Here is a 23,350-nt window from a genome sequence, read left to right on the forward strand (position 1 = left end):
CTAGCCTGCCTCCACCTGTCTGTCTCAGGTACCTGCTTCCTGCTCCCTCTTAGTCCATGGTCGAAGGGGAAACCAAGTCTGCTCAAGGCAGTAGCCTCCCCTTTGTTAGTGGCCAGCCATCTGTGCCTGGCCTTGGCCTCTCCTCTTGAATATGTTAGTCTAGGGGGAAAATGGACATTAAATGAGTAAATACATAATTACACGTTGTCATAAGCACTGTGAAGAAAAAGATCAGCGTGCCAGGACAGAGAATAGCAAAGGCGGCCCTTCGTTTGGGTGGTGTGGTCAAGGTAGCTGCCACCTGCAGGGTAAGGAGGGGCCTGCGCAGGGGACAAGAGGGACAGGGAGACTATTCCTAGCAGAGGGAGGGGCACACCAGACCCCGAGGCAGGAGTGAGCCATGCCTCTTTTACCCTTGAAAAAGTTCTTTTCCAAAAGCCTCCCAAGATTGACAACCCCCAACACACGGAGGATTATCCCATATCTCTTTGGCACTTTCAGGAACCCCATGCAAGTAAACCCAGCAAGAAAATGTGCATACAAATAAAATCGGTGAAAGCTTTTACTTGAGAAAAGAAGGATTCCCTTGAATATGCCCTTTCCAGAAGGGACTCCTCCAGTTTGTATGAAACGAGTTCCAGCACAGAGCAGACCCTCAGTAAATGTGTGATATGAATGAATGCTTCCTGTTTATTAAAATGCGGGAGACAGACAATTGCCATTTACTTTGAAATGCATCAAAAATGTGCATGACTAGATGGATAGATACGTGACGTGAGATCAAGCAAGGAGAATAAATGTTAATGGTAGACTCTAAGTGGTGGCTACGCAGTATTCACTATAAAACTCATCTTTATGGTGCATTTGAAATAGTTTCAAGTTAAAATATTGTAGGGGAAGGGAAGGACCATAAGTCATAAAAATGATGGTATTCTACAAATCAGGAAAAATGCAGTAAATGTAACGTCTTGGGAGCATCACCTTTATTGTACACACGCAGCCCCCACCCCACCCCCTCCTGGTGGCAGTTCTCATCAATATATTGCTTCGTATTTGTTTTTATATTCTGTTTATGCGCCTTGTATCCCCTGGAAGCCTGTAAATTTCCCAAGGGCAATTTTTGGCCTCTTATTTTTGGTCCCACAATTGATGGAATTTTGGCGCTGGAAGCCATGTTTGTAGTCCTCTCCTGCATGTAGCCCTCCCCCCATATATAGATGGAAACTGTGGCCCCTAGAAGGGAACTGCCCACAGGTACATGGTCCTACTGGGAATCTCCCAGCACCCAGGCCAATGCTTGGCAAGCCTTCCAGAGACTCTTTAGGCAACTGTGAAGGTAAGGTTCTGGCGTGGACAGCCAGTGCCCTGGCCCCTCTGAGCCTCCATTTCCTCATCCATACAATGGGGATCACAAGAGGGCTTCTGCCTTTGGGTTGTGGGAGGCTTAAATGGTTTTAGCTCTTCACACAGTACTGGAAGCTAGCTAGTGCTTAGTGAACAGTCGCCGCTATTATGCATCTGAAAACCGGGCCTTCTGTGTCCCCATTCCTGTCGTTGTAGAGAGGCCCACCCTCCTGTCCTCAGGGTGCCGTCCCCCCCTCAGCCTTTGGTGCTCCTCCCCATGCAAGGACCTCCCACATGCATTTCTGTCCTCTCCCCTCTGCACGATTCCCCACTATGGGATGCCAAACAAAGACTGTACGTTCAGAATATGCTTTGTAGCTCTGAAGTCGTTTCTCCACTTTCTGACTGTGTGAACTTGGTCATGTTTCTTAACCTGCAGGAGCCTCCATGTGCTTCTCTGTAAAAAGGGGCAGTAGCGGAACCTCTTACCTAACTGGGGCGGGGGGCGGTTGGGAGGATTCGGTGATGTCATGCGTGGAAAGCACCCAGCAGGGAGCCCAGCATTGTGCAACAAATACAAGTTACCATTGTTATTCCCTTGGTGCCACACCCCCCAGACGAGGATGCTACCCTCTTGGGCTGCGCCTAGGTTCCCGCCACTCTCTTTGCAGGTGCTTCTGCCCCCACTGCTGGCCTGAGGTGGCCTTCTCTGCACAGATGCTGCCCTTAGTGCTGAGCACGCATGGATTTTGCCCACTAGCGAAGCCTGGCTTGTCCCCATGAGCGCTCTCTCGCCCTCTTACATCTTACATCTGACCTGCCTGAAATCTCCAGCTCGGCCCCCCTGTGCATCAGTCCGCGGCTCCTTCCGTAAAATAGAGAAAGAGAAGCCTCCCCCCGCCCACCCCTCCTCGGGGAGCAGAGTGGACCATGATGAGAGTATAAGGTGTCATATTTATTCACAAATCCCAGTACAGCCCGCTCCCGGGACTCAGGAATTCTGCCCCCCCGCCCCGGCCCCCAGCTCCTCTGGGTCATTTCAGCTAGTATGACAACAGGATGTCAGTCTGCTGAGCGAGGCCAGTGCATCAGTTTAGGGAATGATATCGGTGACGCTCTGGAAGAAAGGAGAGAGGGAATGAATGCAGGGAACACAGCCCTGAGGGGACCAAGACCTCTGCCTTCACGTCCCCTAGAGAAATGAGGGGGACATCGACATTAGCTTCTCGGGCCTAGGAATTGCTTATGTTCTGCAGAATGTCTTCAGGAAAGTGGCTCCTAGATTCAGGGAGAACAGGGCACCAGGCCTCCCAGGCAGAGGTGACAGCGGCCTGTGGAGGAGCCAAGAAGCCTCATCTGTTTTGTCTCAGAGGGTCCCCGGCACCCCCATTGCTCAGGAATAAACAAGGCTGTGCCTTTGGGTTCCGGGAACAGTCCACAGGGCTGTTTCACACCCTCATCCTTTTGCCCCAGGCTCATGCAGCCATGTGCTACATGCAAAGAGAAAAATGCAAAGCTAGGACTTTGGTCTGGGCCCAGAGTAGGGACCAGGGTCCCCCAGGAGCCTTTCTACTGGGGGTTCCTGTCAGCCAGGGAAAGGACAGAGCCCAGAGACTCAGGCTTCCTCCCCCCAGCATACCGCCCCGTAAGGCGGCCCATGGACCTCCCAGTGGACTGAGGTAGGGAGGGAATCGGAGGGAAGATGATGAGCAGTAGTGAGCACGTGGAGGGGATGGTTTCAGCAGCACCTCCCTCGCTGGCCCCTGGGGGTCGTTTTGCCAGCTTGTGTTTGCCTCCAAGGGAACGGAAAGCAGCCAGAAGAGGAGAGCAGGGTATGAGGGACAAAGAGCAGATGAAGAAAGAGAAGGCCAGAGCTGGGAAACAGATTGGATGGTTTCTGCAAGGCCGAGAGTCTGTCCACAATGAGCTTGTCCGTGGGAAGGGAGTGTGAGACTATCTCCAGAGACAGCAGAAAGTTGAAACCTCCTGGGCACTCACCTTCCACAGAGCTGGAAAGCTGATGAAGGGCTTGTTGACCGAGGCCTGGAATTCAAGGACAAGAGGGTTGGTCACCAGCATCCGCCCCACCGCCATCCTAGGAGGGTCCCCCCACCCCCCACCCAGGCATTGCTGTGCTTGGGAGACTTACTCCAGATGTCAATGTTGTGGTTGCGCCCCCTCCGTGCTGGCCGGTGGAAACGCCTGGATGAGTGCCCTGCGGACCAAGCCCAGACTGTCATTACAACTCCTCAGCCCTGAGGGTCTCCCAAGTTCCTCTTCCCCAGTGACCTGCCACCCTCTAGGGTGACTGGAGCCAGGGTGGGAGGCAGAGGCTAACCTCCTACACCCTCATTATCCAGAAAGAAAACCCAAAGCCCATGTCGCTGTGGGAATTCTGTGAGATGGGAAGAAAAGCCTGGAAGGATGCCTGCCCCTACTGACTAGTCTTCCCCCAATTCCCTTTTATTTCAGTGAGTGAAATTCCCTTAGTCACTGAGAAGGGCCTGACTGGAAACTGGAAAGGGAACCCAGAGAACGCACGCAAATCCTAGGACCGTAGTTTAACCTCAGCCCGATCTCAGCTCTACCCCTGCTCTACACCCTCTGGCCTGGTCCCTAACTTCGGTTGATCCCTGTCCTCATTTTACCCCCCAGATACTCAGCCATGCCTCTGCTGCTGCCGTGGCCAGCTCTGAATCCCATAACAAACCTCCCCCTCCTGACTTCTTCGCAGTGAAGACTGCCCTCTGCCTCAGAGCCCATTCCTCTACTGTGCACACTTTCTGCAGAGTCCCTTCCTTCCCACCCACCCATCCCTGGTCCCTGCCTGTGGCCCAGGTGGCTCTCGGTTTCCAGGTCTGAGCCAGTCCTCAAGATGGTGTCCCAAAGACACCTCATGGAGATTGGAGCGTAGGGAACTGAGGCAGGCACGGGTCAGCCTTCTCCTAGTCCCCCTCCTTGGTGCCTGGTCCGCTGTGAATGGCACCCCTTGTCTCCGCCTGTCCTCCAGTATTTGTTCCCTCTACAGAAATGTTTCCTCTACAGAAGTCCTCCAGGAGACCTCCCCCAAAAGGGACAGTGTGGGGGAAGAAAAAGAACCCTGACCTGTGATTCACCAGACCTGCGCACCAGCCACCTGACCTTGACAAATCCCCTTAAAACTTCACTGAGCTTCTATCTCCTTATCTGAGAATCAGAGAGTCAGCATCCTCACCCTGACTACCTCAGAGGCTTGTTACGAAAATTAAACAGAACAGGGCTTATCTCCCAAAGCCATTCCTCATGCTTACTCTGATGCTCTGGGTTTTCTCAACACTCACTCTGTTTGCACTGCACAAGATCTTGACTCAGTAATTGTTTCCTGTTCCCCAGGAGAGGCTTCATGTTCCTCTCTTTACACCTCCTCAACGAGCAGAGCAGCTCCCTTAAGTGTGAAGGCTCTCTCTGTCTGATCTAGGGCTTTGTGGGCAAGATAGTTTGATCCATCTCACCAGCTGAGCACCAGCTCCTTTGTAAGGAGATGGAGAGGAGGAAAGGGAACATGGTCATAGAGCTCCCCAAGCTTCTTTCACTGAACAAAGGCTACATGGACTACCCAAATATCCCAAGGGCTTAACCTCTCCCTCCCCCAGCCCCTTCTTCCCATTTCCCCACCCCTGTTCACCTACATTCAGCAGCTGGTTGGCCTCCTTGCCGGCTTGGTTGACCCCATTATGAACATTCTGCGGCAACCTGTCCACCTCCTTCCCGGCCTGGCCAGCAGCATGGTGGACACCTTGGCCAAGTTTCTCCGCTTCCTTTCCAGCCTGGCCAGCAGCGTGGTTGACCCCTTGGCCAAATTTCTCTGCCTCCTTCCCGGCCTGGTTGACCCCATCGTGGACCCCTTGGACCACTTTGTCTGCCTCCTTTCCAGCCTGTTCAACGGCATGGTGAACTCCCTGGCCAAAGTGCTCCACCTCCTTCCCAGCCTGGTTGACCCCAGGATGGACCCCTTGGACTATTTTGTCTCCCTCTTTCCCAGCCTGCCCTGCAGCATAATGAACATCATGGCCAAACTTCTCCACCTCCTTCCCAGCCTGGTTAACTCCATGGTGGACCCCCTGACCAAACTTCTCTGCTTCGTTCCCAGCTTGGTTAACCCCATGATGGACCCCTTGACCAAACTTCTCTGCCTCCTTCCCAGCCTGGTTAACTCCATGGTGGACCCCCTGACCAAACTTCTCTGCTTCGTTCCCAGCTTGGTTAACCCCATGGTGGACCCCTTGACCAAACTTCTCTGCCTCCTTCCCTGCCTGGTTAACCCCATGGTGGACCCCTTGACCAAACTTCTCTGCCTCCTTCCCTGCCTGGTTAACCCCATGATGGACCCCTTGACCAAACTTCTCTGCCTCCTTCCCTGCCTGGTTAACCCCATGGTGGACCCCTTGACCAAACTTCTCTGCCTCCTTCCCTGCCTGGTTAACCCCATGATGGACACCCTGACCAAACTTCTCTGCCTCCTTCCCAGCCTGGTTAACCCCATGGTGGACCCCCTGACCAAACTTCTCTGCCTCCTTCCCAGCCTGGTTAACCCCATGGTGGACCCCTTGACCAAACTTCTCCGCCTCCTTCCCAGCTTGGTTAACCCCATGATGGACCCCCTGACCAAACTTCTCCACCTCCTTCCCAGCTTGGTTAACCCCATGATGGACCCCCTGACCAAACTTCTCTGCCTCCTTCCCAGCCTGGTTAACCCCATGATGGACCCCTTGACCAAATTTCTCCGCCTCCTTCCCAGCTTGGTTAACTCCATGATGGACCCCCTGGCCAAACCTCCCTGCCTCACTTCCCGCCTGGTTGACCCCATGATGGACCCCCTGAATCACTTTGTCTGCCTCCTTCCCAACCTGTCCAGCAGCGTTGTTGACCCCATGGGCAAACTTCTCTGCCTCCTTTCCTGCTTGTCCGATGCCATTGTTGATCCCATGGGCTACCTTGTCCAAGCCGCTGTTGAGCCCCTGGACGCCTTTGTCCAGTTCCTTGCCGGCCTGGCTCCCCATGTGGCTAAGTCCATTAAAAACTTTCTCCACTTCCCTTCCAGCGTGAGTGATTCCATTATTGATGCCTTCCAGGGCCTTGCCCACCTCTCTCTCTGCATTGCTCAGCCCTCGGTTGATTCCTTCAATGACCTTCTCAATGGGGTCATCATTGGCTGCCCATCCAGGAAGGGTCCCCAGTAGCAGTAGGAGGGAGCAGGAGCTGACCAAACTGGCAAGGTGCATGTTGTTGGCAGGGTGGGGAGGATGCAGAGAGGAGCCAGGGAAGCAAAGCTGCTATTTATACTCTACCTCCCTCTCTCTTCTCCACCCCTCATGACTCAATTACCCCTGTAAGGCACAGACTTGGTTCCATCAGGGAGGCATTTCCCAGGGAGCTTTGAGTTGAGCAATGAAGAGGAGGAGGAAGAGAAGGTGAGTCATGAATGGAGAACACTCACGTGGCATCTTTGCTTCTTGCCCAGCTCAGGCCCTCCACCCCAAAGCCCAGATGGATGCCCTTTCAACCACCTCCTCTTTTCATTCCTCATGCACTATCCAGGCCTCCTCTCTCCCAACCCCACCTTCAATCACCTCCATCCCCAGGACCCAGGCCTGGTTCTTCACTCCTCAGGGAATCAAGGATCCAGTTTCCCCAGCAGCAAGAGTCTGGGAAGATGGGAGGCTCAGTCAGGGGGAGGAGAGCACTCCCGGGGAGTTGAGGGCGTCATCAGACCTGGCTCTTACTGTTCTTGTTGACACTCCCCTACGCTTACCACCTCCCAGCCCCACAGGTCTTCGCCCTGGTCCTCAGACACACCAGGCTCATTCCTGCCTCATGGCCTTTGCACATGCTGTCCTCTCTGCCTGGAAGGCAGAACTCCCATCATCACATGGTAGTTTCTTTCTTATTCTGTTCTTGGTTCAAATGCCACCTCAAAAAACCTTCCCTGGCCATCCCTCAGTTATACTGGGTGATATCATCCTTTTGTTTTTATAAGCACTTACCATGATCCAAAATTATCTTTTATACTGTCTACCTCACCTATCGGATTGTAAACTTCCAGAGGACAGGGCTTTTGTGTTGGTCACTGCTATATCCCCAATTTTTAGAACATTGCCTGGGGTTCAATAAATATTTATATATTGAACAAATGGATGGATTAAAAGAAGCACTCCCAAAAAGTATGTGATGTAAGTAGTGTGCTTGCTAAGGAAAGCCCAGGGAAGACAGGCTAAGCCTGAGTCTCATAGAGTGCTGGAGAGAAGGGTGCCTGGGTCCCCAGAGCAGCCTGGGGCCCCTCGGGGAGGGTTACAGATTTTGGAGCCAGGACACATTTTCATAACAGGACCTGGGCCTCCTGCTTCCCAGCCCTGGGGCAAGGGCAGGGGACCGATTGCCATGAGCTGGGACAGGACGCAGTGTCTCCTGAAAAGCCGGTTGAGGCAGCCACGGGGAGGGGCTGAAGACCTGGGGCAGCAGGAGACTGTCAGCCAGAACCTGGGCTGGAGACCAGGGCCTCATCCTCCCTTTCCTCCTCCCCCTGAGGCCTCCTCCATCACAACCTAAAGCCCCGAGCATTGACATGGTGACACGGGATGAAGGGGAACAGCTGGGAGTCTACCCTGGGCGTGAAGAGGGTCATCAGAAGGAAGGGCAGGTGGTGGCTGGGCGGTCTGTGGCAGTGTAGCTATCTGGGGCTAGTTCAGAGGCAGGCAGAGACCAGAAGAACAAGAGCCAGTGGGTGGGTAAGTTGGGTGCAGGGGTGAAAGATATTTGGGTCTTGGTGCCAAGGGAAGAGACAGAGAGGGGGTGGGGGTGGGATTGCAGGTGGGAAGGCTGGCGGGAAGGAATGTGTAGGGTGTGAGCCAGTGGGGGTGGCAGAGTTATGTGTGTGGGCGCCCGGGTGTGGTGAGAATCTGCACGTGTTTTCAGGCTCTGCTCAAACGACGGTGACTAGGCCCACTCCCCTCGGTGGACCCATGCTTCCACCCCAGGTCCTGGACACCCAGGCCCAAAGACCTAGGAGCTTCTGCCATTCTAGGCACTGCCTATGGAGGGTGACTAATCAGGCCACCTCTCCAAGCTTGAGCTCATTAAATCTGTTTCCCGGTTTCACGCTCTCGGGACAAAGCCAAATCCCTGGGCAGCCTCAGGTGTGGCTCTTCTGCGCTCGGCCAGTGCCTAAATGAGGGAGTTTCCCATGCAGGAGATTGCAGGGTGGGGAAGGGTGGGCGGTGAGCTGCAGAATCCTAATCCGCCCTGAGATGGAGAGGTGGGGTTTCTCCTTTTGAAACGTACTCCCATCTTCTCTTCCCACCCCTCTCTGCCCATCCCATCATCTTCCGTCAGTCGGCCCCAATCCCTCTCGGTCCCATTCCCATTGGCCACTAATTGATTCAGGACTTTGGCATCCATCCCCATAAGAGATTGGCCTGGAGTTGTCCTTTCTTTGCCGCCCTCCACTCGTTGGGGTAAAGTGAGCCTGCTGCTTTTCCAGAGGCGGCAGAGGTGGTCTCCGTGCCCCAGCGTCCGGCCCTCCCGCAGAGCACTCCCAGGTTGTGTGCTGGCCAGCTGCGGGGCCTTGGGGCCTCGGAGCACGTGCCCTGCCCAGAGCCTCTGTTCGAGGGAGCTGCCACCCAGCCTCCCTGCTCTGGTTGGGATCCGCACCAGTTCCTGCGGGCTGGCAAACATTAGCTCCCGGTGCTTTTTGGCAAATCCTGCCCATAAAGTCATCTGGATCTGAATCAGCCTTGGGGAGAATAGATCTTAATTCCGGTTCTTCTCTTGTTATTGGCCTACTCTGATTTGCACCTTTATATTTTCTTTTTTTTTTTATAAAGACTTTATTTATTTATTCGACAGAGATAGAGACAGCCAGCGAGAGAGGGAACACAAGCAGGGGGAGTGGGAGAAGCAGGCTCATAGCAGAGGAGCCTTGATGTGGGGCTCGATCCCAGAACGCCGGGATCACGCCCTGAGCTGAAGGCAGACGCTTAACCGCTGTGCCACCCAGGCGCCCCTGCACCTTTATATTTTCTAAGAAAATTTTTAATTGCATCTAGCTTTTCACATCTGTTATTATAAAGTTGTACAAAGTTGGCCTCTTTTCCGTCCTGGTTTTATTTGTGTGATCTTCCACACCCTGCATCCCCCCCCAACCCCCATCATATGTGTTAAGTTTGTCCCCCTTTGTTTAATTAATACCTGCATTTTGGTCTTGGGTCATTGAAATTCCCCATCTGTACACCCTTTATTTTCAGTTCCACCTCTCTGGACCATCTAAGCAGGAGCGCCTCACCCTCACCCTGTCCCATTGCAGGTGCTTAGCGAACTGAGTTCCCGTGAAGACTTAGGGAAGGAAGAGGTTACGTCATTCTGCTCCTTCTTGCTTCCACACCTCTGTCTGGGATGATGACTCCTTCCTGGCCCAAACCCCCACACCCCCAAAATCTTGGTCACAGCTGTGTGTCAGCCAGCCCTGCAGGTGAAGGCACCTATCTGTGAATCACAGATGTGCAAATAAGCCCCCACCCCCAGTGCGTTAGAGGAAAGGAGCCATCTGTCCTGTTCTTCCCCAGAAGCTGCTTTGTGCCAGGCGTAGTTCTAGGTGGCGGCGAAGGCCCCGCAGTGAACAACGGGACACCCTGAGCAAGTAAATCAATAAGTTGATCATGACAAACCACATGAAAAGCCACAAGGAGAAGAACGGGGTGCAGTGAGAGGGTCTGGCTTGGAGGTCACTTAAATTTAAGATTGGTGGTCAGAAGGAATGGGAGGCGGCCATATTTATGTTCGCATTCTGGCGTTCATTGAGTGAGCACCCGTAGACACCAAACCTTCTAGTCGATGGGATACAAAAGTGAAGGCAGACAAGCACTCCGCCCTCCGAGAGCTTACACTCTGGTGGGCAGAAACAACTGGCAAGAAAACGAATACACAGGATGATTTTTAAAGAGAGGCATATGCTGTGAGGAAAACAAAAAACGTAGAGAGCATAGCCATGGAGTAGCTTTGCACACTGAAGCATCTAACCCAGGAAGCGAAGTCACACGAAGCTTCTAGAAGATGAGTAGATTGAGGGGGTGAGGGCCATGGCGACAGTGACTGAGGAAGGAGAGAGCTTTACATGGAGAGTTAGGAGGGCCCCTCTTAAAGAGTGGCACCTGAAGGAAACCAGGACGCCCCCTGAGCAAGGACAGGGCAGGGCTTTCCAGGCAAGAGAGAACTGCTAGGGCAGCTAACTATCCAGAGGAGGGCCAAAGAGCAGCACAGAGCCAGGGAGAAGGAAGGGAAGGGGGAGAGACAAGGGCCTCGAGAACCAGTGTAGAAAGCTGGATTCTTTGCTAGATGCCAGTGGTGGCTGGGGACGGTGAGACTCGGCATGCAGACGTCACGCGCTTTGCCACCGCCTTTGTGACATCACTGGGCACTGTGACGTCCCGGCGAGAAGCTCCGGCCCCACTAGCCCGGGCGTCCCGCGCCGCAGTAACATCGCGGCGGTCCCCGAGCGGCTAGGCCATGAAACCTTAGGCCATGTCGAAACGCGACATCGTCCTCACCAATGTCACCGTTGTCCAGCTGCTGCGACAGCCGTGCCCGGGTGAGGGAGGCGACGGGGCAACCCCTGGGAAGGGGAGACAGGGCGGTTGGGAGCCCCTGCGGCCCACGTGCCCGCCTCGCCCTGCGCTCGAGTGAGGGGGCGGAGACGGACTGCGGCGCGCCTTCCCACCGGCCCCACCCTCCCTACCCCTGCTCTGGGAGTGGTTTCTATGGCAATGGGGGGGGGGCAGGAAGCGGGTCCCCACAGGCCTTGGCGCTGTGAAGCAGGGGCCGGAGCCGCATCTACGAGGGCACATTTCTGGGGATGGATGCTCCCATCGCCCAGAGCCAAAGGCCGTTTGGGGGTTGGTGGGCTTTGTCCTCTTGGGCGCTAGCAACCTGCCAGGGCCATGCCAAGCGCCTTCCAGGCGTGAGCGCACTGAAGCCTCACAACCGCCCCCCCCCCCCCGCCCCGGGGAGGCCAATGTGTTTACTGTCCCCACTCAGGAGTGGCCATCAGAGGTGGGAGAGCTTAAGCCGCCTCCCTAGGTCTCTCAGCACGGGAATAGCAGAGTTGGGACTCGGAGTCCCCTGCTCACTCCCACTGGGCAGCCCTACCCCATCCAGCCAATGGTGCACACACACTCCAGCCAGATGAACCCAGGTCGGCCCGAAGGGCAGCCCGCATTCCCGCGCTGCCTCCGCACGGGCCACGGGCCGGGGTGGGCGGGACGCCAGCGGCGGGTCAGTGGGAGGGACCCCCAAGAAGCCTCCCCGGGCAGGTTCTCTGCTGCCGCTGCGAACTTCCTCCCTGCTCAGCACTCGCTCTGCGACCTCGGGCCTCGGTCTCCCCTCTGTACGGTGGATTTATAGTGCATGCCTACAGCACTCAGCGCGCACAGGACCTAGCCCATGGCGGCGCCCAGGAAATGGGAGCGTCATCCTAATGAGGAGAGCGCGCGCCTGTGCCCTTGTTTCACCTACTAGGTGATGCTTCATCACAGAAGCTCCTTCAGGCTCTTCCTTCCTAGTGCAGCCTTCCTAGCCCAGGCACCCCACCCCTCGACTGGAGGGGAGGAGAGAGGAAGCCTGGGCGAAGATGGGAGAGGAGAACCACCTGAGTTTGCTTTTAAAAGGTCGAGGAGTGGGCTCAGATTCCCACTCAACCCCATGGACAGATCTCCCCCTCTCCTGATAGTGGAAGCAGAACCCCCAGGAAGGCAAATATCCTAGGGTCACCAAAACCACAGGGTCATTGCCGCAAATAAGCACTCATCATAACTTTAAGAACTGGTATTGCCACAGGAAACCCACAGCCCAGGCTCAGGCCACATGGTCTGCGGCAGCCCCTAGAGGTCAGGAGGACCACACACAGGCCAGCGGACCCATGGCTTCTAGCCCTACCACCTGTCTCTGTGCCTTTGACTCTGGCACCAAGAGCAACGGCCACCTACCTCCTCCAGCCCCACTCTAACCTCTTCTACCTTTCTTCACAAATACTCTTAGTAGCAACCTCCTTCCTCTGTTGACGTCAGCACCTGCTGGGTGGTGAGATCTGAGTCCTCCCAGAAGCCCCCAGGCAGAAGGGCAGATGTGGCACCAGCAAACAGGCCAGAGAGGTCATTAACTTGCTCAGGACTACACAGCTGGCAGGCAGCTGAGCGGGGCAGGGGGGAGAGTCAGGCCTGATTCCCAGCTGGAAACCCTCTGCCAGCCTGGCCCCCTGACTGCGGCCTCCACATCTCCCCTCCTGAAGCCCTTATCGGCAGCCTGGCTCTCACACCCCCAGCATGGGGGTTTTCGTACGGGAGTGGGAGTGTGTGCCTTTGGAGAGGTGGAAGCTGGTGTGGGTTTCCAGCCATTTCATGTTATGATACACCTCGATTTCCTAACTACTCTGAGGATAAGAATCACCCAGAGTGCTTTTAGAACCAGGATTCCTGGGCCTCAGTGTAGACCCACTGAGTCAGATTTCCCTGGGAAGAGGCCTACCCCCAGGGTTCTTATCATAACAGCTTGGGGTCCGCTGGGTTAGAGCAATTATCAGACGAGTTTGGGAAACAATCTTTGAAATACTCATGTAAGTGGACTGTTTCCTAGACTCTCTCATAAGCCTTACATCTATCACCTTACTTAATCATCACAGGGACTCTCAGAGAGACATACTATCATCTTCCTTTTACAGAGGAGGAAACTGAGGCACAGACAATATCACCCCAAGTGATTGTTAAAAAGACACGTGCACTGAGTTAGACTCTCCAGGGAAGGGGCCCTGACATTGATATTTTAAAGCAAGCCCATTCCCTGCTCATTGTGTGGATCAGGTAGGTTGGAGAAACAGCTAGATGGTTGGCCGCCAGGGGCCAGGAGCCAGCAACGGGTTCTGGGGGGCCAAAAGTGTTCATTCCCTCCCACCGGGCCCGCGCAGCTCATTGCCCCCACCCAACCCCCGACAGTGACCAGAGCACCACCCCCGCCGGAGCCCAAGGTTGAGACAGAGCCGGAGCCGCAGCCTGAGCCAGAGCCCAAACCTGAGCCAGTCAAGAATGAATCCCCACCTCCTCAACCTAAGAAGCCTTCTGTGGTTCGAAAGCTGACAGTGGGCATCAATGGGTGAGGTGGCCCCGGCCTGAGCCATTCCTGAAGTATTAGGGCCCAGCCTTTCCTCTGGTTGCTGCCTGGGGCATCTCCCCATTTCTCACCATCAGTGCTTTCATTCTGCCCACCCTTAGGTAACAGGGAAAATGTAGACAGGGCTCCACCCTCAGAGAGCTCACATTCCAGTGGGAAGGCAGCAATCGAAGAAGGAACGCGACAGTTGAATGATGTGTGTTGTGAACAGTGTGGAAGTCGGGTCCTGTGAGACTGGGGAGTAGGGCAGTAGCCAGCTCTGAGACAGGGGCAGCTCAGTGCGCTAAGAACACTAAGAACACGCAGGAAGTGGAGTCAGGGTGTGGAGCAAGCAAGGGAGGAAGGGGGAGGGAGGTGGGAAGCTGGCAGGGGCCTGGCAGGCCACAGCACGGTATGCAGTCTGGATCTGTTTTACTGACTGAGGGCCATGGAGGAGTTCAGGCCAAGTGACATACTCAGGCCTGCAGTTCTAGGGGATCCATCCAGCTACAAAGCCAGGAATAGGAGGGTGCGATGGGTGGGTAGAGGAAGCAGGAAAAGCAGTGAAGAGGTTGGAGAGGACATCTGGGCAAGAGAGGACAGTGCCCACACTTTGTCTTCTTTCCCCAGACTGAGGAGTCCCACCCAGCCCCCTAGAGTGCACCACCTCTGTTATCCCTTTCCCTCCCATCCCCTCCTCTGCCTGCCACCCGAGGATTCTGAACACAACCCCCACCACCCTTGTCCCTGGACAGCTTTGGACGCATCGGTCGCTTGGTGCTCCGGGCCTGCATGGAGAAGGGTGTGAAGGTGGTAGCAGTGAACGATCCATTCATTGACCCGGAATATATGGTGAGCAGCAGGCAGAGGGGAGACCTGGGAAAGGCGGGACCACAGTGGGGAGGAGAGCTCCATGCAAGGCTCCCAGGTGCCATGTGGAACCCTCACCAAGGCGGGGACTCCCTAAGGATGCTCGCTTCTCCACCCTTGCCACCCGACACGGGAGCCATCCTGTCTGTCGCCCGCAGGTGTACATGTTTAAATATGACTCCACCCACGGCCGGTACAAGGGGAGCGTGGAGTACAGGAGCGGAAAGCTGGTCGTGGACAACCAGGAGATCAGTGTCTTCCAGTGGTAAGCGTGCTGTCTGACGCATGCCTGTGGCGTATTAACGCGGGAGCTGTGGTGAGGACCAGAATGGGAGTCCAACCTCCCCCACGGGCTCAGAACCCCCCCAAATTGTGTGTGTGCGTGCTTCTGGGTCCTGGGTCAGAGAAGTCCCTGACCCCTAAAATGGTTAAAAAGCACTGATCTAGAAAGGTGTCCCACTCTACTCAAAATATTTTTAACACACATTGACACGTTTTCTCACAGGCATGTCAACTCAGTATGTTTAACACTCAACCTCTGATTCTCCTTCAACCCCCAAACCTAGTCACCTCCCTCCGCAGGAAGTGGCACCGCCATCTAGCCAACGCTTTCCACTCGGTTCCTACACAGTAGCCACAGAGGCCTTTTAAAAACATCAACTGGACTCCGTGACTCCCCTACTTAAACCCTCCAAGGGCTTCCCAGCCCCCCATGAATAAAACCCCAGCTCCTGTTGGGGCCCCCAACACCATGCGCTGCCCCCCTGCCTTTCCATGTCATCCCAACCACTTGGCCATCCACCCCCGCCCCCGGGGGGGGGATCCTAAACCAGTACCTCTTACCCTGCCCCCCCCAATGCTGACTTCTTAGTACCCATTTCACATGGTTCATACTGATATTAATACCCTTTCTGTCCATCTAAGGATATGTTTCGAATCTGTAAATCAAAAGCAATAATGTTAGATGTTTTAAATGCTTCATATATAAACTGTTATGATAACAAAAAAACTTTAAAAATGTACAAAAGGGGAACCCGGAACCGTCCTTCAGCTTTCTAATGTGAATTAGCAGCTACCGCTGGCCCCGGGGGCGCCTTGAGACTTTCCCACGCACTCACCCTGCGCTCAGCCCTGGGGCACAGCCTCTCCCAGCCCCGCGGCTTGTTGGCTTGCACATGTGGGGCAGGAGGGCTTGTGATGCGGTGCTCAGCGCTGGGTGTGGGGGTGGGTGGGTGGGTGGGTAGAGGGGGGAACAGGAGACTTGGTGAGGATGAGAAGCTGCCGGACCCAAGCTGGGAACCCTAACACCAAACACAATCCCAGCGGAGCAGTTGCTGTGCGGCCATCCCGTCCTTTCCTTACTCGGCCTGGCACTGCTGCCACCCAGGGCATTCTCCCTGCCTTCCGGGTCCCCACACAGCTGTCCCTTCAACGGACACCCGGCACCCAGGTGCTGCCTTCCCTGGTGACTCCAGCAGCCCCTCCCCTCTGCCCTGGGGCTGGCTCCTTGGAGAAATGCCAGTAACGGTACTTACTCCTTAGGTTTCGGGGGTCAAGGGGTCAGTACAGGTAGAGTACTTAGAACATGGGCATGAGGCAGGTGTTTGGTAAACGTGTACAATGGTTAAACAAAACCCACAAACATCGATTGAAACCCTCTGATGGGAGCAGGCTCAGTAGCATAGAATGGTCTAGAAGACAAGACAGGTGCTAACAAATCATCACAGAAGAACGTACCACTGTTGTGATAAACCCTGTGAGGGATAAAAAAACAAAAACAGTATACAGTTCATTCACTTACTGCTTGTTGGCTAAAGCCAAGGAGAAAACAGCAACATCTAATAGATGTTTAATGTTTCAAATACACACATTTGATATAGAGTAGAAATGTGAACTTCTCAAACAGGAAGCAAAATCTTTTTTTTTTTTTTTTTTTTTTTAAGATTTAGTTACAAGAGAGAGACAGACAGAGCGAGCGAGCAGGGGGTAGGGAGAGAGAAATCCAAGCAGACTCCGGGCTCAGAGGGAGCCCAACATGGGGCTGAATCCCATCACCCCGAGAACATGACTCCAGCTGAAACCAAGAGTTGACCACCCAGGCGCCCCTCCTTTCCCTTTCTAAAGTAAACCACGAGCTACTGCTGGCCCGGGGGCTGCCTCAGGCTTCAGTCCTCCCCTGGGAGCGGGGATGCAGTGTATCTTCAGGGAGCTGCCCAGCCCCCGGCAGCTGGCTCCTGGTGCAGGAGCTGCGTGGTAAGGAGGGGCGAGGAGGGCCGTGGGGAGGTTGCTAGGGCCGGGCACCAGAAGCAGCAGGACAGGCCTCACCTTCCTGGGGTGCATTCTGGGCAGCATAGGTAGAATGGGCCTGACCTGGCTGGGAGCAGTCAGGGGGGGTTGAGGCTTGAGTCAGGAAGGCAGAAGCTTGTCCCCAGGCACAGCAGGGGTGGTCGAATCAAGACAGAAAAGTGGCCTGCAAGGTGGAGTCAGTGATGAAATGGGAAACCAGCAGGGTGAAATCCATCAGGACAGCTAGGATGTTGGGCTGGAGGGGGAGAGACAGGTGCAGGCCAGGCAGGAAGGCGTCTGGTCAGCCTTCGGAACAGTGAAGGCCAGGCGGTGCAGGAGGAGACTGACTCGGGGGCTGCCACCCCTCCACAGCAAGCAGCCCCGAGATATTCCCTGGAAGTCTGTCGGGAACCCCTTTGTGGTGGAGTCCACAGGCGTGTACCTGTCCTTAGAGGAAGCTTCAGTAAGTGGGGGACAAGTGCCCGGGGCTGGGCGGGGGGAGGGGGTGTGGAGGTAGCCCCCGAGGGCCCCCTGACACCTGTGCTTCTCCTCCAGTACCACATCGAGGCAGGTGCCACGCGTGTGGTCATTTCCGCACCGTCACCCGATGCACCCATATTTGTCATGGGGGTAAATGAGAAGAACTATGATCCTGGCTCCATGAAAGTTGTCAGGTAATGGTCAGCAACATTCTCAAGTGTGTGAGTGGCACCCAGAGGACATGCCAGCCTCACCCTCTTTGCTTCGCACCGCCCTTCCCAAAGCCTTCACACCATCGTGTTAACGTTTCCCTGAAACTACCTGTTAGAACAGCAGGATTCCTGGAAAACATGCTTGGCGAGCTCCCCCAGCCCTAACTACAGCGCCTCCTTCAGCCTGAAGGGCACCGCCAGTGATCCCCCTCATCCCTATCCTGACATCCACAAAACCAGGCCTGCGTGCATGACCCGAGAGGGAGGGGAGGGTGCAGGGCTGCCTCTGCGACTCACCGCACAGCGCCCTTTCACACCTGTGCCATTTCAGCAACGCATCTTGCACCACCAACTGCCTGGCCCCCCTTGCCAAGGTCATCCACGAGCAATTTGGGATCGTGGAAGGGTTGATGGTGAGTTGGAGAGAGGGGCTGAGGCAGGAGGGTGGCAGGGAAACTCTACTTCTTCTTCCCAGGACTTACTTAGTGTGTGGGGTGAACAGGGAGAGAGGGTTTCGGGAGGAAGAGCCAAGTGCTGAAGTTTCTTAAAACACCAGGCAACTTGCAGAAAGGCTGGACCCTGGCCTGCCCATGACCTCCTGTGGTCTGTGGTGGTGGTCCCACCAGCCTCCACACCTGGGTCACCACTTCAGGCCTGGGAAAAAGAGGCAGCGGAGCTTAGGAGGAGGAAGGGCTCACCTCGGCCTTCTTCTTCCCCAAGACCACAGTTCATTCCTACACTGCCACCCAGAAGACGGTGGACGGGCCATCGAAGAAGGCCTGGCGAGACGGGCGGGGTGCCCACCAGAACATCATCCCAGCCTCCACAGGGGCTGCCAAGGCCGTTGGCAAGGTCATTCCAGACCTCAAAGGGTATGAGGGCAGAAGCTGCAACCAGGGTTGGGGGTACACCCCAGGAGGACTGGACTGGCCCCAATCCCTTAAGTGTATCGAGGGGAAAGCAGAGATAATGTGGGATGGATGGAAAGGTCCTGGGTTCTGACTCCCACCCCTAATGTGGGATTCTCCAGGAAGCTGACAGGAATGGCGTTCCGGGTGCCAACCCCAGACGTATCTGTTGTGGACCTGACCTGCCGCCTGGCGCAGCCTACCTCATTCGAGGCCATCAAAGATGCCATAAAAGCAGCAGCCAAGGGGCCTATGGCTGGCATCCTTGCCTACACCGAGGATGAGGTAGGGGCTGGGGGGGACCCTGGGAGGAGCCCTCTGGAGAGGAAACGTGATTTTCCTCTTGCCAAAGAGCTGCTCACAATGTATCATGACAGGGACTGCAGGGCTGCGAAGGTCTGCTCTTCCTGCCTCAGGGTCTTTGCACTTGCTGTTCCTTTGGCCTGAGTAGCTTTTCTTCCCGGTGGCCACAAAGTCTGCCCTCACCTCCTCCAAGTCTCTACTTCAATTTCTGTCCTAAGATACTCTTTCTGGCCCTTTCCCTTACCTAAAATTTCATTTCATAGTCACTGTTGGCCCTGCTAGCATGTGCACCACAAGAAAGTGGGAACTCTGGGAATCCGTGGCTCCAGCCATTGTCCCAGGGCCTGGCACCCACGCAGGTGCTCAATAGGAGCTTAGTGAGTAAGACAATGGCTCCCATTTTTCAACACTTGTTCAGGGCAGGCCATGGCCAGGGGCCTTCCCTGCAGAGAAAGGACATCAGCGTGCATTTGCTCCCCATCGTGCCATCTCTGCACCTCCCCCTCTGGTGCTGTCTCTGCTTAACTCCTATGGCTCCGCTGTCACACAGCCACCGGGCTCTCCTGTTGTAAGGAAAGCAGATCACATCCTCCCACTGCTGAAAACCTTCCTCTGTGGGCTTACACCACACCGCTAGGGCCAAACCCTCAGGGCCTCTGTGCTGAGGCTCCTTCCACCTCAGGCACTGCGGAGGGCCCGCGGTGACCAGATCCTCCTAGACATCCAGACCCATCTCGCCCTGCGCCCTCAAAGGGCCTCTCTGCTGGCCTGCCATCACGATGGAGGCCTGCATCACTGCCAGCAAGTGACGTGTGTTGGTGCAGCAGCAGAGTGTCTGCGGTCTTCGTCCCTTGGCCGCAGGCAAAGCCCCCGCGTGCCTTCCTCAAACCGTCCCCAGAACCTGAACACAGCAAGGCTCCACCAGATAGTGTAGATGAAGGGCTGGCCCATGTGCCTGAGTCAGAGCCTGGGCTCCTGGAGGACCTTGATCCGCGACCCACACTTATCTCTGAAATTCGGACGCCCAGGTCGTCTCCACGGACTTTGTGGGCGACACCCACTCGTCCATCTTCGATGCTAACGCCGGCATTGCGCTCAACGACACCTTCGTGAAGCTCATTTCCTGGTGAGGGGGGACGGGTCCGGGAGCGTGGGGGGCGGACCAGGAGCGGTCGGGAGGGATCCCCTGACCCGCCTCCTCCCTCGCCAGGTACGACAACGAATACGGCTACAGTCACCGGGTGGTGGACCTCCTCCGCTACATGTTCAGCCGCGACAAGTGAAGCAGGATGGCCCCTCCTCTGCTCCCCCAGGCTCCGGGACCGGAACCCGCACCTCCCGTTCCCGCTCTCGCCTCCCCCGGGGAAGGAGGGCGCCCCGCTGTGAAATAAAAACACAGAGTGCTCACAGCCGCGCCCGTGTCTCTGCGCCGGTCACACGGGGTCACGGCGCGCCCCGCACTGAAAAGCACCCCACCTGCGCCCGCGGGACACCGCGCCCCGCCTCCGAGCCCGGCTCCGCGCCGGCGCACTGGGGCCGCGCAGGCTCCGGGGACCGGCCGCGGGCCGTGGCGTCAGCGCGCCGGCGCCGGCCGGCCCCCCGCTCCCAGAAGGCCGCGCGGGTCGCGGCGGAGGCAGGTGGGCGCCAGGCCCGGGTTGGGGCGCTAGGCAAGCCGAGGCAGGGCCCCGCGCTCCGGCGGGCCCCGGCGGCCGGCGCCATGACCCTGTTCCACTTCGGGAACTGCTTCGCCCTGGCCTACTTCCCCTACTTCATCACCTACAAGTGCAGCGGCCTGTGAGTGCGGGGCGCCCGCGGGCGGGAGGGCGCGGGCCCGGGCTAAGCCTCACCGCCCGCTCCTGCAGGTCTGAGTACAACGCCTTCTGGAAGTGCGTGCAGGCCGGGGTCACCTACCTCTTCGTGCAGCTGTGCAAGGTGAGGGCGCCTGGGTACCCCCGAGAATACCCTGGAAGACGTGCTCCGGAAGGGGTGGAACCTGGGGAAAGGTCTCCAAGCAACTTTTGTATAGCACTTGAGTAAAATTGAGAAAACTCAGTTGTGTGGTGGAGCGTTTTGTACTTTTAGGAGGCGCGAAGTAACCCCAGGGTCCACACGGTGCTGCTAACACTGCTGGGGTAGCTAGCCCCAGCTCTCATGCCTGACCCGATAGCCTGGGATCACCACAGAACCCAGACTTCAGATCCCTACCCTCTATCTACCCTGATCCTATAATCTCGTCCCCCTTCTGGTGGTCCCTCTCCCCAAGGGTCCCCTGAACCCCAGAACCTTATTCTCCACATCCACACTGACTTCCTACATACTCCACTTGGTTTATTCCCTCCCCTTGCAATGATCTGTTTTCTGTTCTCAGATGCTGTTCCTGGCCACTTTTTTTCCCACCTGGGAAGGCGGCATCTATGACTTCATTGGGGTGAGTGGGGCAAGGGAGGGGGAGGGAGTGCAGGAGTGGGGCCCCCTGCCACCTGTGCTCACTCAAGCTTCAACCTGACCCACAGGAGTTCATGAAGGCCAGCGTGGATGTGGCAGACCTGATAGGCCTAAACCTTGTCATGTCCCGGAATGCAGGCAAGGGGGAGTACAAGATCATGGTTGCTGCCCTGGGCTGGGCCACCGCCGAGCTCATTATGTCCCGGTGTGTGCAGCAGCCCAGAGCCCAGAATCCTGAGAAAGGACACGTGGGTTCTAGGGAGGTGCTAGGGGAGGGGGGGCTCAGATTCTGAGTGCTGAGGGTGTTTGGGTGCTGGAGAATCCCTCCCTTTGCCTTCCTCAGCTGCATCCCCCTCTGGGTTGGAGCCCGGGGCATTGAGTTTGACTGGAAGTACATCCAGATGAGCATTGACTCCAACATCAGTCTGGTATGCAGTCCTGCTCTCCCACACACCTTTTTGCCCTTGTCTGTGCTCTCCCCTGAGGCCTGGGCCTGACTGCCTGCCTCCCTGCAGGTCCATTACATCGTCGCATCTGCTCAGGTCTGGATGATAACACGCTACGATCTGTACCATACTTTTCGGCCAGCGGTACTCCTACTGATGTTCCTTAGCGTCTACAAGGCGTTTGTCATGGAGTGAGCTGGGTGGGGTTTGAGGTTGGGTCCAGATGGGGGTGGATTATCTGTTCTCCTTCTCTCATGGTGATGTTTCCCCACAGGACCTTCGTCCACCTCTGTTCCCTGGGCAGCTGGACAGCACTGCTGGCCCGGGCAGTGGTGACAGGGCTGCTGGCCCTCAGCACCCTGGCCCTCTATGTCGCCGTTGTCAACGTGCACTCCTAGGCTTGGTGCCCCAGACATTCACGTACCCGTTCCCTGCCTCCAGGTTTCAGTGAAGTAAACAGTATTTGGAACGTTGTTTCTGCCTCCATCTCTCTCTGGAACTGTCCACCAATACCACGCTCACTGGGTTCTAGAGGTTCTGGTTCTGGCTTTGAAGCCAGGTAGATAGGCTGGGAACCTGGCCAGCACTGGTTTGTTCTGTGTTCTGCAGCAGTTCCCCGGCTCCTCATTTTCCCAGGATAGAAGGGCTTGGAAGAGATCATCTTTGAGCAGTTGCAGAGACCGGGGCCCTCAGGGAACAGGTGATAGAAGGTAGCTAGAATCCAGGGATACAGTTCTTGGAGGCTTTTCCTCAAAGCCTTAACCTGGCCCTTCCCTGGCTGTTTACCTCCTAGGCTCTCAGCCCCAACCTCCCTTCTGATCTACCCTTCATATGGGGGCCAAGGGCATCTGTCTGTTATGCCAGTTTTATTAGTGCAACCTCCTTGTCTGCAACCATCTGAGACTTCCCATTGCACACTGAACAGTCCAGCCACCTGAACTGTGGCTTTTGCTCTTGAGGGCAGGATTCTGAGCGCCTCCGTGCTTTGGTTTTGTAGCCCTCACATCAAGTCCTGGCCGGAGTCTTAGGGTGGGGTGCAGACACCCCTAGCACAGTAGCTGTGCCCACCCACTTGGATGTTGTCCTAGTTGCTGCCCTCCCTACTTCTTGTTCCACAAACTCCTTGGGAGCTTCTCAGGTGCAATCAGAAACCACCCCCATTAGCCAAAGGGCAGAGAGGAGAAAGGCGGCCACTCCAGGTTGGTAGGTGGCAGGTTTAAGAAGCAAGGGAACTCTTCAAGGCTTTTCTTTGGGTTGCAAGACAATTAGATCTCTGCACCCACCTGCCAAATCTTAAAAGTTTAGAATTGGAGCCTTAACTGGGTTCAGTCACATACATCATCTAATACTACGTCACTGTCCCAAGGCTATATCCAGCATCTGGGGGGGGGGGGGGCGGCGAGTGAGAATGCACATTCCAAGGACTGAGGAGGTGAGGAGCCTCCCAGCTGACAGGTCAACCTGTCAAGTTCATGGGCTCTCCATATCCCCCAACACCACCCCAGCCCTTCCCTGTCCTGGTGGAGCCAGCCACCTGCCCCATTCCCTCCCCCTCCCTGAGGGGCACCTGTCAGAAGCAGGGCTTTGAATGTCATGTTTATGCTCCACCTTGGTGCAAATCCTGCCCACCCAGGAAGGTGCTCCCCAGCGCTGGTGGACCTCCCAAGGCGCTCGGGTTAGGGCAAGTGCCCCTTCCCTCCTTCCCTCCGTGCTGTCAGGTTCTATCATCCTGTTGCTTAACCCTGGGCTAGAAAACACGAAGCACAGCTGTACTGTGAGTCTTGGTGTGTTCAGAGGGAGCGTTTACCCTCAGGTAGGGCAGCCCACCACCTAGCCCTGCCCCCTTTCAATTGTCCCTCATCAAGACAGGGTCCGCAGGTGTCTTGGG

At 56.0% G+C, this 23,350-nt stretch overlaps 3 protein-coding genes across 3 annotated transcripts; 2 read left to right on the plus strand and 1 right to left on the minus strand.

Annotated features, from left to right (window-relative positions):
* Positions 1 to 2,437: 2,437 nt before the first annotated feature.
* Positions 2,438 to 6,610, minus strand: SBSN (suprabasin). The gene is made up of 4 exons (XM_087853376.1): positions 5,013 to 6,610; positions 3,494 to 3,559; positions 3,343 to 3,387; positions 2,438 to 2,461 (listed from the first exon to the last, which is right to left on the minus strand). The coding sequence occupies exons 1-4, from the start codon at positions 6,603 to 6,605 to the stop codon at positions 2,438 to 2,440; spliced, it is 1,728 nt and encodes a 575-aa protein (XP_087709502.1). The 5' UTR covers positions 6,606 to 6,610.
* Positions 6,611 to 10,896: 4,286 nt separating this feature from the next.
* Positions 10,897 to 19,854, plus strand: GAPDHS (glyceraldehyde-3-phosphate dehydrogenase, spermatogenic). Its single transcript, XM_045799915.2, has 11 exons — positions 10,897 to 10,963; positions 13,359 to 13,515; positions 14,268 to 14,364; positions 14,541 to 14,647; positions 17,041 to 17,131; positions 17,224 to 17,342; positions 17,692 to 17,773; positions 18,081 to 18,232; positions 18,391 to 18,553; positions 19,600 to 19,697; positions 19,782 to 19,854. The coding sequence occupies exons 1-11, from the start codon at positions 10,897 to 10,899 to the stop codon at positions 19,852 to 19,854; spliced, it is 1,206 nt and encodes a 401-aa protein (XP_045655871.2).
* A 305-nt stretch (positions 19,855 to 20,159) lies between these two features.
* Positions 20,160 to 21,936, plus strand: TMEM147 (transmembrane protein 147). The gene is made up of 7 exons (XM_045799916.2): positions 20,160 to 20,365; positions 20,434 to 20,503; positions 20,940 to 20,999; positions 21,085 to 21,221; positions 21,360 to 21,444; positions 21,532 to 21,653; positions 21,737 to 21,936. The coding sequence occupies exons 1-7, from the start codon at positions 20,289 to 20,291 to the stop codon at positions 21,858 to 21,860; spliced, it is 675 nt and encodes a 224-aa protein (XP_045655872.1). The 5' UTR covers positions 20,160 to 20,288; the 3' UTR covers positions 21,861 to 21,936.
* The last annotated feature ends 1,414 nt before the right edge of the window (positions 21,937 to 23,350 follow it).

This window comes from Ursus americanus, chromosome 21, assembly GCF_024610735.1.
Source record: "Ursus americanus isolate L20-20 chromosome 21, mUrsAme1.1.p, whole genome shotgun sequence".
In the NCBI taxonomy this organism is placed as follows: Eukaryota; Metazoa; Chordata; class Mammalia; order Carnivora; family Ursidae; genus Ursus; species Ursus americanus.